At 54.7% G+C, this 10,184-nt stretch overlaps 2 protein-coding genes across 4 annotated transcripts; one reads left to right on the top strand and one right to left on the bottom strand.

Annotated features, from left to right (window-relative positions):
• The first annotated feature begins 135 nt into the window (after nucleotides 1-135).
• Tcf19 (transcription factor 19) lies at nucleotides 136-3,908 on the top strand. Of its 3 annotated transcripts, none has more exons than XM_085680011.2 (4): nucleotides 136-292; nucleotides 547-1,084; nucleotides 2,011-2,476; nucleotides 3,609-3,908. In XM_085680011.2, exons 2-4 carry the CDS (start codon nucleotides 847-849, stop codon nucleotides 3,616-3,618), a joined length of 714 nt encoding a protein of 237 aa, XP_085536137.1. In that variant the 5' UTR covers nucleotides 136-292; nucleotides 547-846; the 3' UTR covers nucleotides 3,619-3,908. The 3 variants fall into 3 exon arrangements, with proteins under 3 accessions (XP_085536137.1, XP_048296779.1, XP_048296780.1); XM_048440822.3 differs by having other exon boundaries at nucleotides 1,927-2,476; XM_048440823.3 differs by lacking the exon at nucleotides 3,609-3,908 and having other exon boundaries at nucleotides 1,927-2,480.
• A 1,311-nt stretch (nucleotides 3,909-5,219) lies between these two features.
• On the bottom strand, nucleotides 5,220-9,772 carry Pou5f1 (POU class 5 homeobox 1). The gene is made up of 5 exons (XM_087897847.1): nucleotides 9,377-9,772; nucleotides 6,692-6,812; nucleotides 6,346-6,476; nucleotides 5,752-5,910; nucleotides 5,220-5,640 (listed from the first exon to the last, which is right to left on the bottom strand). The coding sequence occupies exons 1-5, from the start codon at nucleotides 9,770-9,772 to the stop codon at nucleotides 5,374-5,376; spliced, it is 1,074 nt and encodes a 357-aa protein (XP_087753973.1). The 3' UTR covers nucleotides 5,220-5,373.
• Nucleotides 9,773-10,184: the final 412 nt, after the last annotated feature.

Below are 10,184 nucleotides of genomic sequence, written 5' to 3'. Positions count from 1 at the left end.
CGTAAGCCAATCAGAAAAGGCGGAGGGCGGGAGATGAACAGCTCCTCCCTGAGCATCGTCCAGTAGAACGGAAGAGGGCAATTCAGATGGCCAATCACAACCAGCCGGAGGGCGAAGGCGGGCTCGCAGGCGCGAAGCTGGACCCGGGAATTCTGAAGGAGGAGTCTGCGCGGCGCGCGCGCCCAAGCCGCGCCCTGCCGGCGGCTTCCTGGCTGTCAAACCACAGCGGGAGCGAGGGGCGCAGGGTGTGGAGTCCCTTCCTCAGTTTACCCCGCAAGCGGAAAAGTAAAGGGTGAGATCCACTTTGTTGCAGTATCAGGGACCTGTCTGCGCCGCCTTTTGTGGGTGACAGCGGATTCTCTTCCCTCGGGGGACCGAAGAGCGGGGGCGGACAGAAGGGGTGCTCTACCTGGATTAGGAAGTTTCCCGGCTCCTGGCTACACCAGAGGGGACACGTCCGTGCCGCACGCACGTTCGTGTCGCAGGGCCTCCCCACCCCGTCTGCATGTTCCCAGCTGCCGCTTAAAGTAGCTTTGCCTTGCACAGATTGTTAAAGCCTCCCCGGATGCTCTGCGGCCCGAGAATCCGGCTCCCCCGAGGTCCCGCAGGACGTCTTCCTGGTTTTGCATCGCATCAGGACTTTCCTGGAATTGCTTTTTAAGTCTCGTCCTGACAGCCACTACCGCCTCTGGCGCCCTGAATCTGTTATTTCTCAAGTTGGCATTGCCCACAGTACAGCTGTTGACGTCACTTAGCACTGAACTGAAGCCCGCGGTGCATAGCTCAGGAGCAGGGGCGGTGATGAGCTGCTGAGGTGGCAGAAGTGGTGCCGAGGGAGCACCCCCGATGCTGCCCTGCTTCCAGCTGCTGCGCATAGGGGGCGGCAGGGGCGGTGATCTCTACACCTTCCACCCCCCATCCAGGTCGGGCTGCACCTACCGGTTGGGCTGCAGGGCTGACCTGTGTGATGTGGCCCTGCGGCCCCAGCAGGAGCCGGGCCTCATCTCTGGGGTCCATGCGGAGCTGCATGCTGAGCTCCAAGGGGACGACTGGAGAGTCAGCCTGGAGGACCACAGCAGCCAAGGTAAGCGGTGAGCAGGCAGCCCCAGGTTGGCATAAGTAGGAGAATCTTTGGGACCCCGCTATCTACCTCCCAGCCTCTCTTTCAGTGTCTGGCAAACGGACAAACAGGATCAGGTCTGGTCTGCTGTCAGAGCTGTGCAGTCAACTCTTCCCAGGACTAACCTGCTCGGCTGCTTTGGCTCATGCTGGGCTAGGAGGGAGGGGAGGCGCTGGGGTGTTGTCATCTGTAAAGCGTCGCAGCAGGACACTCTAGTACTAAACTCAGACTTGACTCAGTTTCCAGGGTTACTGAAGCACCTTGTTCCCATGAAGGCAGTGTTCAGGTGACCTAGGCATTCCACCCAGCCCAAGGCAGCCTCAAAAGTCCACAGTTCCTCCATCTCCTGTTCTTAGTTTCCTATATTAGGTCAGACGCAAGGTTTGGAGAAGCCTCATCTGAGGTTTTTGGCATTAGTCTGTAACAGCCAGCAGTAAGCGTGAGCGCTTACTGTTACGGGCCAGCGTGGGAAAGGACAGCAGTGGGAAAGTACGTAGCTGGGAAAGGACAGCAGGCGGCAAGTATGACTGTGTGTGTGTGTGTGAGTGCTCGCACGCCCTGTGATCTCAGCGCTCTGGAGGCTGAGACAGGAGGGTTGTGAGTTCTGGGCCAGTCTAGACAACAGATTAAGACTGTCTCAAAAATATAAGAATGGGAGCTGTTTAGGGGTAGATCTGCTCATAAATCTGCTCAAGCAGGAACACAGCCAGAAAACCTCCCACTCGTGGGCCTTCCCCCGTCTCCCCTGAAAACCAAATGGCCAGGTCATGGTACTTGTCATTTGTCTTGTGCCTCATCATCAACAGGGACTTTGGTCAATAATGTCCGACTCCCAAGAGGCCACAGGCTGGAGCTAAACGATGGTGACCTTCTGACCTTTGGTCCCGAAGGGCAAGCAGGAACCAGCTCCTCGGAATTTTACTTCATGTTCCAACAAGTCCGGGTCAAACCTCAGGACTTCGCCGCCATCACTGTCCCTCGGTCTAGGGGAGAAGCTGGGGCCGGCTTCCAGCCCATGGTGCCCCCTCAGGGGGCACCCCAGCGGCCACTCAGCACCCTCTCCTCTGCCCCCAAGGCCACACTGATCCTCAACTCCATTGGCAGCCTCAGCAAGCTGCAGCCCCAGCCCCTCACCTTCTCCAGGGGTGGAGGCAGACCACAAAGCCTGGCTGCTCCCACCCGGCCTGGGGAAGTGGGAGCTTTGCCTGCTCCGCCCACAAGGAACCGGAGGAAATCAGCTCACAGAGTGTTGGCGGAACTCGATGATGAGAGCGAGGCTTCCCTGTGCCCCCTGTCCGTCCTAATGGAGCCCAGGAAGAAGCTCCGCATGGAGAAAGCCGCTCTGGTGTCCAGTGGGTAAGTTAGCCTTCTGTCAACACCTCACACCCTAGACAGCCCCGAGACTGAAGTCTTAGAAGGCAGGGATGAGAGGCACAGGGTTAACATATCTGGGTTAGCTTTCATCTATAAATGCAGGAAATGTGTGAGGTTGCAGGAGTAAGGGTTAGAACTAAACCATTAAAAAAACAAAAAAACCAATCTAGGGGGCGGGGCACAGGAGTGCTTCACTGGGACATTACCTAGCATGCACCTGACTTACATAAAACACCGTTAATCCCAGCACTGGATAGTTGAGGCAGAAGACAGGATTGCAAAGTGTGAAACCAACCTGATCCATACTGAGACCCCTTCTCAAAACAAAAACTAGAGTAAACAGGTCAACTTAGGATGTCTGTGTCCGTGTATGCAGTACCCTGAGGCCAGAAGGCGTTGGATCCTCTGGAACTGTGGGGCAGGGGTTTAGCCACTAAACCCCAAATCCTCTGGAAGATCAGCTGAGCCATCTTCCTAACCCTGTTTGCTTTTGACGAAAGGGTCTCCCTGTATAACCCAGAATAGCCTCAAATTCCCCAAGGAAGGTCAGGACAGGGCACTCAGAATGGAAGCTGATGTGTCCTGCTGGGATTCCAGGCGTCACCTTGTGTTAGGCATGGACTCTGCTAGCACCCCCTACCCTCCCAGCTCCTGCTCCCCACAGGCCTGGAGCCCCTTGTGGTGCCGCTCTAGGTCCAGAGGCTTAGACTACAAGATACTCAGGAACTCTCCCATGGCTCCTACTGTCATTGGAAGTGGGGAGCCTCGTGCACCTTTGCGGCTACCCACAAGACAGTAGCCTTGGGTGGCGGTGTTGTCTGGTACTTCATGACCTCATTGGCCACCCAGGATGCCATGCTGGATTCACACCTTGGGCTTTGCAGGCCAAGGAAGCAGATGTGGCTCCTCCAGTTTAGGGAGGGTGTAAGTGGAACTCACACCGCAGTGATGGCTCAGTGATCAAGAGCGCTTGTTGCTCTCAGCTCACTCCAGTCCCGTGGGATCCAACGTCTGCTGGTCTCTGGCCACCAAGCACATCACATACATATATACAGGCAAAACATTCAGTTTTTGGAAAAGAATGGATCTTGAGAAATGTCTCCTTTCTCCAAAGGAGGGAATGAGCACAGGAAAAATCCATAGACTCCGACTCAAGGCTGAAGAACCCTCATGGCTGAGGTGACAAAATAAAAGGTGATTTCCTGCCAAAGGTGTGGCAAAGTTCCCAGTGAGCTGGAATGCCCAGTAACAAGGAATCACACCTCGTTCCCATGGACACCAGAGTTACCTGCCGCTGGAGGTAGAGATCACCCCAGGGCTTCCTTATACCATGGCTAGCACTGCAGCTGACTGGGTCTCTGTGACTGGCTTTTCAGAGCTTTGCCTTCAAATAAAAACAAATTTGCTTCATCCACATGGGGCTATCTATCCTTGAGTCTAAGCCCGCTTTCCAAATGCTGGGAAGCCTAGACCTGGTGTGGTCCGCAGATGGAATTCCCTGTAGCAGAAGCACCTGTGGGAATGATGTGTGTGTGAAGGCGCTGGCTGCTGAGCCCGATGACCGTGCTGGAGCCACAGGACCCACGTTATGGAAGGAAAGAGACGTTCACACATTGTCCCCGGTGCTGTGGTACTCAAGGATTCGCACACGCACACACAGAGGGGCCAGAGAAATGGCTCAGAGCTGCTTTTCCAGAGGTCCCCCGAGGTCTATTCCCAGCAACCACTAGTGGCTCACAACCATTTATAATGGGATCTGGTGCCCTCTTCTGGCATGCAGCCAGAACACTCCATATATAATAAAACCAATCTTTGCTGGGCAGTGGTGGTGCATGCTCTTTAATCCCACAACTCGGGGGGCAGAGGCCAACCTGGTCTACAAGAGCTAGTTCCAGGACAGGCACCAAAGCTACAAAAAAATTTTGTCTCGAAAAGCCAAAAAAAAAATCTTTAAAAAACAACACACCACACACACATAATATATATAGGGTAGAGTTCTGGAGGGGCTGACAGGCAGCAAAAAAAAAAAAAAAAAAAAAAAAGGCGGGGGGGGGGGGGGTTCAAGATTTGGTTTTTAGGTGGGAGAGATGGCCCAGCAGTCAGCAGCAAGAGCAATGGATAGACAACCTTTAATCCCAGCACTCTATAAAGGCAGAAGCCATCCTGGTCTACAGAGTTCCAGAACAGCCTGGCGACACAAGAGAAACCTTGTCTAGGGGGGAAAAAAAAAAGCAATAGCTGCTCTTGCAGAGGACCCAGGCTTGGTTCCCAGAACCTACATGGCTGCTCACAACCTTTAATTCCAATTCCAGGGGCTTCAGTGACCTCCACTGTCGCTTTACACAGTGCACAAAAATAAACAAATAAGCCCCAAAGGCACTCATACAGAAGAAATAGGTTAAGTCCATTAGGACTTCCAGAGTGCCACGGCACAAGGCCAGCTGCCGGTGAACAATGGCTATGATCAATCTAAAGAACCAGCAAGTATGTCCTATCTTCCTCTGCAGGTTGAGTTCCAATCCCAGCTATCCCTTTGGCATTTCGTAACCTCCAAAGGTTTGCAGGCGCCTTTATTTGAGGGCTGCCTGGGCATGAGTCTCCATTACTGGATTTCTCCATCCCCAGGCTACCTAGTAACTAAAGGAAGACACAGTTTAGCAATCTAGAGTGTCCCAGGCTTTATTTATCATTTAAGAACAAAATGATGAGTTGCAGGCTCACGATCAAAACAGCACTGAACTTCATCTTCCCCACCCTTTTTGTGCCTGCGATCCCTCCTCAGCAAAGGAGCTTCACCCCAAAGCTGTGGCGGCTACAGGTCCTATCTACCTCTCTCCCCCTGGCCTCAGCTCACCTCATCCCCAGGCAGGGCTGGCGCCTCAGTTTGAATGCATGGGAGAGCCCAGAGCAGCGACGGGAACAGTAGGAAAGGCCTCGCCCTCAGGAAACGGGACTGGAGAGTAGAGTGTGGTAAAGTGGGGGCTCCCATAGCTTGGGGCACCAAAATGGGGCCCTGGGGGTAGAGGAAAAGATACAGGCCCCCCTGGGAAAGGGGACCCGGCAGCCTCATACTCTTCTCGTTGGGAATAATCAGCGCTTGATCGTTTGCCCTTCTGGCGACGGTTACAGAACCACACTCGGACCACCTAGGATGGTACAAAAGATTGGCATCAGCTCACGGGTGCCGAAGCCAGAGGCAGGGAAAAGAAGACAATGGGGAGGCGGGCACCACAGTACAGGACCCGGGTACCACTCACATCCTTCTCCAGGCCGAGCTGCTTGGCGATAATGCTTATCTGCTGAAGGGTGGGCTTCGGGCACTGCAGAAACATGCTCTCTAGGTTCCCCCTCACGCGGTTCTCAATGCTCGTCCGCTTTCTCTTTCGAGCCTGCACCAGGGTCTCAGCTTTGCATATCTGGACACAGGCGGAGGGGTTGACAAGGGAGCAAATTGCTATGGGAGCGTTGACTGGATGTGGCCCCAGAGAAAGGGATTACTTATAATGAAAGAGAATTCTGGACGGGGTGGGGGAGACCTAAATTAAATCTATGAGCCTTTCTTAGCAGAAGGGAGTTAGAGGAGGGACTACTACGTTCCATCAGACTTAAACTGTTAGCCTGGGATGAGAAGGCCCCAGGAAGAGAGAAACTGAATAGCAAATACTAAGGCCTTGGATTCTAATCCTCAACACTAGAAGCAGGGAGGGGGGCGGGGGGCGACGCGACAGACGGACAACCACAAGACACAGAACTGCATCTCTGGTCAGAGGGAGCGTTTCAAGCGATGATGAATGGAAGGAGCCGGTGTGATTGGTACCTGGAAGGAAGGGGGGAGGGGGCGTGAAGCTCACCTCCTGAAGGTTCTCGTTGTTGTCGGCTTCCTCTACCCACTTCTCCAGCAGGGGGCGCAGCTTACACATGTTCTTGAAGCTGAGTTGCAGTGCTTCAAAGCGGCAGATGGTGGTCTGGCTGAACACCTTTCCTGAGGAGCCGGGCAGGCCAAAGGGAAAGTAAGGTAGCGTGCAGGGCCTCCAAGACCCCTCCTTGCAAGCTCCCACCTCTTCCCAGAGGCAGTTCAAATGTCTAATCTCCCTCTACACAGGTGAATGAGAGGTAGCCCCTAAAACGCCCTTCCCCTTGCAACTACATTGAGAGCTGTGACGGCTCTGGGGTCAAAACATGCAGAGGAAAACCCACCAAAGAGAACACCCAGGGTGAGCCCCACGTCGGCCTGGGTGTACCCCAAGGTGATCCTCTTCTGCTTCAGCACCTTGGCAAACTGCTCTAGCTCCTTCTGCAGATCTTTCATTTCCTGGGACTGCGAGAAAGAGGACTTGTGAGAGTCATTCCAGCCGTCGGTCTCCACCCCTGGGATCCCCAGATCTCAGCATTTCAGGTCGCCCACTGAAAAAGGTCTGCTGATAGGTCATTTGCTCTCTATCCTCGGGTGGCAGGGATTGCCCTTTCCCTAGCAACTGGTCACATACACTACCCAGCCTCCCCTGCATTAGAACACAGGTTCAGTATCCCAGCAAATTCCCATCTGCTAACAAATTACTCAAAACAGTCCCATTGACAACATGTGACCACAGTTTTAGTTTCAAGACTACAGAAAGAGCCAGGTAATCCCTGCACGGAAGCCCAGCACTCAAGAAACAGAGGCAGGGGGACTACATAGATAGTTTGGGCTAGGGCCCAAAATAGGGGGAACCACAGAAATAAAGAGCACCAGGCCCATTGGACCCCAAACTCCACGCCCTCCCAGCTTGCTTTGAAGTTCCCAAACTATTGACACAGTACAAGTGGAGATATTGAAACAGAGACTCGCGAGGTAGCTGTCCTGCCTTGGTCTCGCAAGCCCTGGGGATAACAGGATCCACGGTGCTGTAGAGCTCCTTTGGAAACCACACACCTCACAAAGCAGGCAAATGCCCTGCTCTCATGAGCTGACATTCCAGTGCGAGAAAAAAAAAAAACCCTTGCTAAGGGATGAGCTGTGGAGAAAGCCAGGAGGGCAGGGTGGCAGCTTGTGCAGGTGACAAGTCGAATTAGGATGGTAGACAATGCGTCAGAAGCTAAGGCCTTACCACACATTTTAATATGGATTTGGTGCTAACCAGGCAAACCGAGCTTGATCCCCAGAATAAGCAGTGTGGAGACGACCGCCTCTGACGCCCACAGATGCACGGTGGCAAGCTTGCGGGCACAACAAATGTTTGTTTTTAAAATTAAGGCTCAGAGGTGGTGGTGCATCTTTAACTCCAGCACTCCACTCAGAGGCAGGCAGCTCTCGTGAGTTTGAGGCCAGCCTGAGCTACAAAGTGAGTTCCAGGACAGCCAAGACTACACAGAGAAACCCTGTCTGGAAAAATCAAAATAGGCCGGGCGGTTAGTGGCACACGGCTTTGATCCCAGCACTCAGGAGGCAAAGGCTGGTGGATCTCTGAGTTCGAGGCCAGCCTGGTCTACAGAGTGAGTCCCAGGACAGCCAAGTTACAGAGAAATCCTAAGGCCTTGGCAGGCAGTGGCGGTCGGGCCCAGGTGGGCAGGGATACGGGATGGCCAGTGGAGCGCGCTTCCCAAAGAGAGGACGCAGCCTCGGAGTAAACGGAATAAAAATGGCGGGAGGCATTTCGGGTTATCTCTAACAGAAGATGGAAAAGGAGGCGGTCATTTGGTGACGCAAGTGAGCCTGCGCGTGGGTGGGGGAGCGGGTCGGCGGAGCGAAGGTGCCGGTCAATCGTAGATACTCCAGTTAAGACTGGTCAACCCAGCAGCCAGCCAGGCACGGCCCAACGCGATAGCACATCCTTCCGGAAGGTGTTTGAACGGAGAAAGATTTTACCACCTTCGAACAGACTGACTTTCGTCTCCAACCTCGCTCCGCAAGGATCAAGTGCCCTCAGCTGGCGCCTCAGCTTCTCTAAATCCCACTTTGTGGATTTGGAATAAAGTAAACCCCGGTTCAAGCTCCCTGCTTCGTTAAGGCCACTTAAGACACGAGATAAACTACTAATGCCTTCCCAGGGGGCTCCCGGTAGCTAAGAGGATGCGAGATCATGCATAAACAGGCACTTGGGGAGGGAGCCTCCAACTCACTAATTGCTAAGAGGCAGAACTACTGGCCGGCACTAGTGTCCACTCACACCGTCCCCTGACGGCTAATTGCTTACACTTGCTTCCGAGGGCGGCCGCGCACTTTGCGGCGGTTCCTTCCAGGGCTGCTGGAGGCCATCAACCACTCAGCAAAGCCCGTGCACTCAGCACGATCAAGAAATGGCTCAGAGATAGCGATCGCATCTCCTACCTGGGTGCGTTTACAACTTACGGAAGTAGGGCTGAACGGATCAACTCTGCACCTCCAGCTCTCTACAAGGAGGTGCCGGGGTGTTCACTTAAGAGTAATGGTCACTCACGCGTGGGTCTGCGGCCGTAAACTTGACTGAAGGTGAACCCAACTCCAACTCCGCTGCCCAGAGCTATCAGCGGTCAGTCACACCCAAGATTTGGAGTAACAAGAACTCCAAGATAAGCGTTTTCACCCTCCAGCCATGTTTAACCTAAGGCCAAGGGCCTGGGTCTGACAGAGACCCAAGTCCCCAGAAGGGCTAAGTGCAGGGGGAGAAGAAGCTGAAACCGGCCAACACTGGGGTCCAGATAGTGACCATCGACATGACAAGGACAGACTGGAAAAAGGACAGGCCAGTTTCGGATTCTTGCAATTCTGGCTTCTAGTTCAAACCGCGTCCTTCTCAGGAATAGGCAGTCACCACAACCCTTTCTTTGCTAGGAAGACTGTCCTGCAAGCTCCCGATTCCCTTCGCTGCTGCCTCTGCCAGCGCAGCCATGTCCCCTCGACCGTCCCAGGCGTATCTCACTTACCTCCTCGGGACTTGGTTCCACCTTCTCCAACTTCACGGCACCGGGGCGGACAGTGCCGGGCTCAGGGGAGGCCCCCTCCGAGTTGCTCTCCGCTCCTGCTCCTGCCTGATCCTCAGGCTGCGAAGTCTCCAGGCCAACTTGGGGCACTAGGCCCAGTCCAACCTGAGGTCCACAGTATGCCATCCCTCCACAGAATTCATATGGCGGGGGACAAGGGGAGATCCCCAACATCTCTGAGCCTGGCCCAACCCCTGGCCCGATTCCAGGCCCACCTGGAGGCCCTTGGAAGCTTATCCAAGTCCGAGGGTCCACCCAGCCTGGCTCCAGCCCTCCCGACCCATCACCCCCACCAGGTGGAGGTGAGAAGGCGAAGTCTGAAGCCAGGTGTCCAGCCATAGGGAAGGCGGGCACCCCAAGCCGGGGGCCTGAAGGAAGAAGGGCTCACCTAGGGACTGCTTAAACCTCCCTCCCTCCTTTCCCCAATCCCACCCGCTAGCCTTGACCCCTGGCCCCGCCCCCTGGATGGGTGGAGGAGTGGGCCAAGGGGGTGGGAGAAACTGAGGCGAAAGGTGTTCGCCTGTGTCTGGAAGCAATCCTGAGGGCAGAACCCCAGGGGGACCTTCATTTTCAACCCTCAGCGTCTACTCACACCTACCGTGGGCCCCGAACACCTTGGAGTTGACCACGAGCCCTTCCACACCTCCACATTGCTCAGGAGACAAGTGCTTGGCTCCCCCATCCCACCCCAAAGCCGCTTGGTACTGGCCCTTTCCGCCTTTCACTGCCCCCCACCCTCTCAGAGGCTGCC

Source organism: Myodes glareolus, chromosome 18 (genome assembly GCF_982192425.1).
Source record: "Myodes glareolus chromosome 18, mMyoGla1.1, whole genome shotgun sequence".
Lineage (NCBI taxonomy): Eukaryota > Metazoa > Chordata > Mammalia > Rodentia > Cricetidae > Myodes > Myodes glareolus.
The sequence above is the reverse complement of the archived record's forward strand: the minus strand, read 5'-3'. Positions and strand labels throughout refer to the sequence as shown.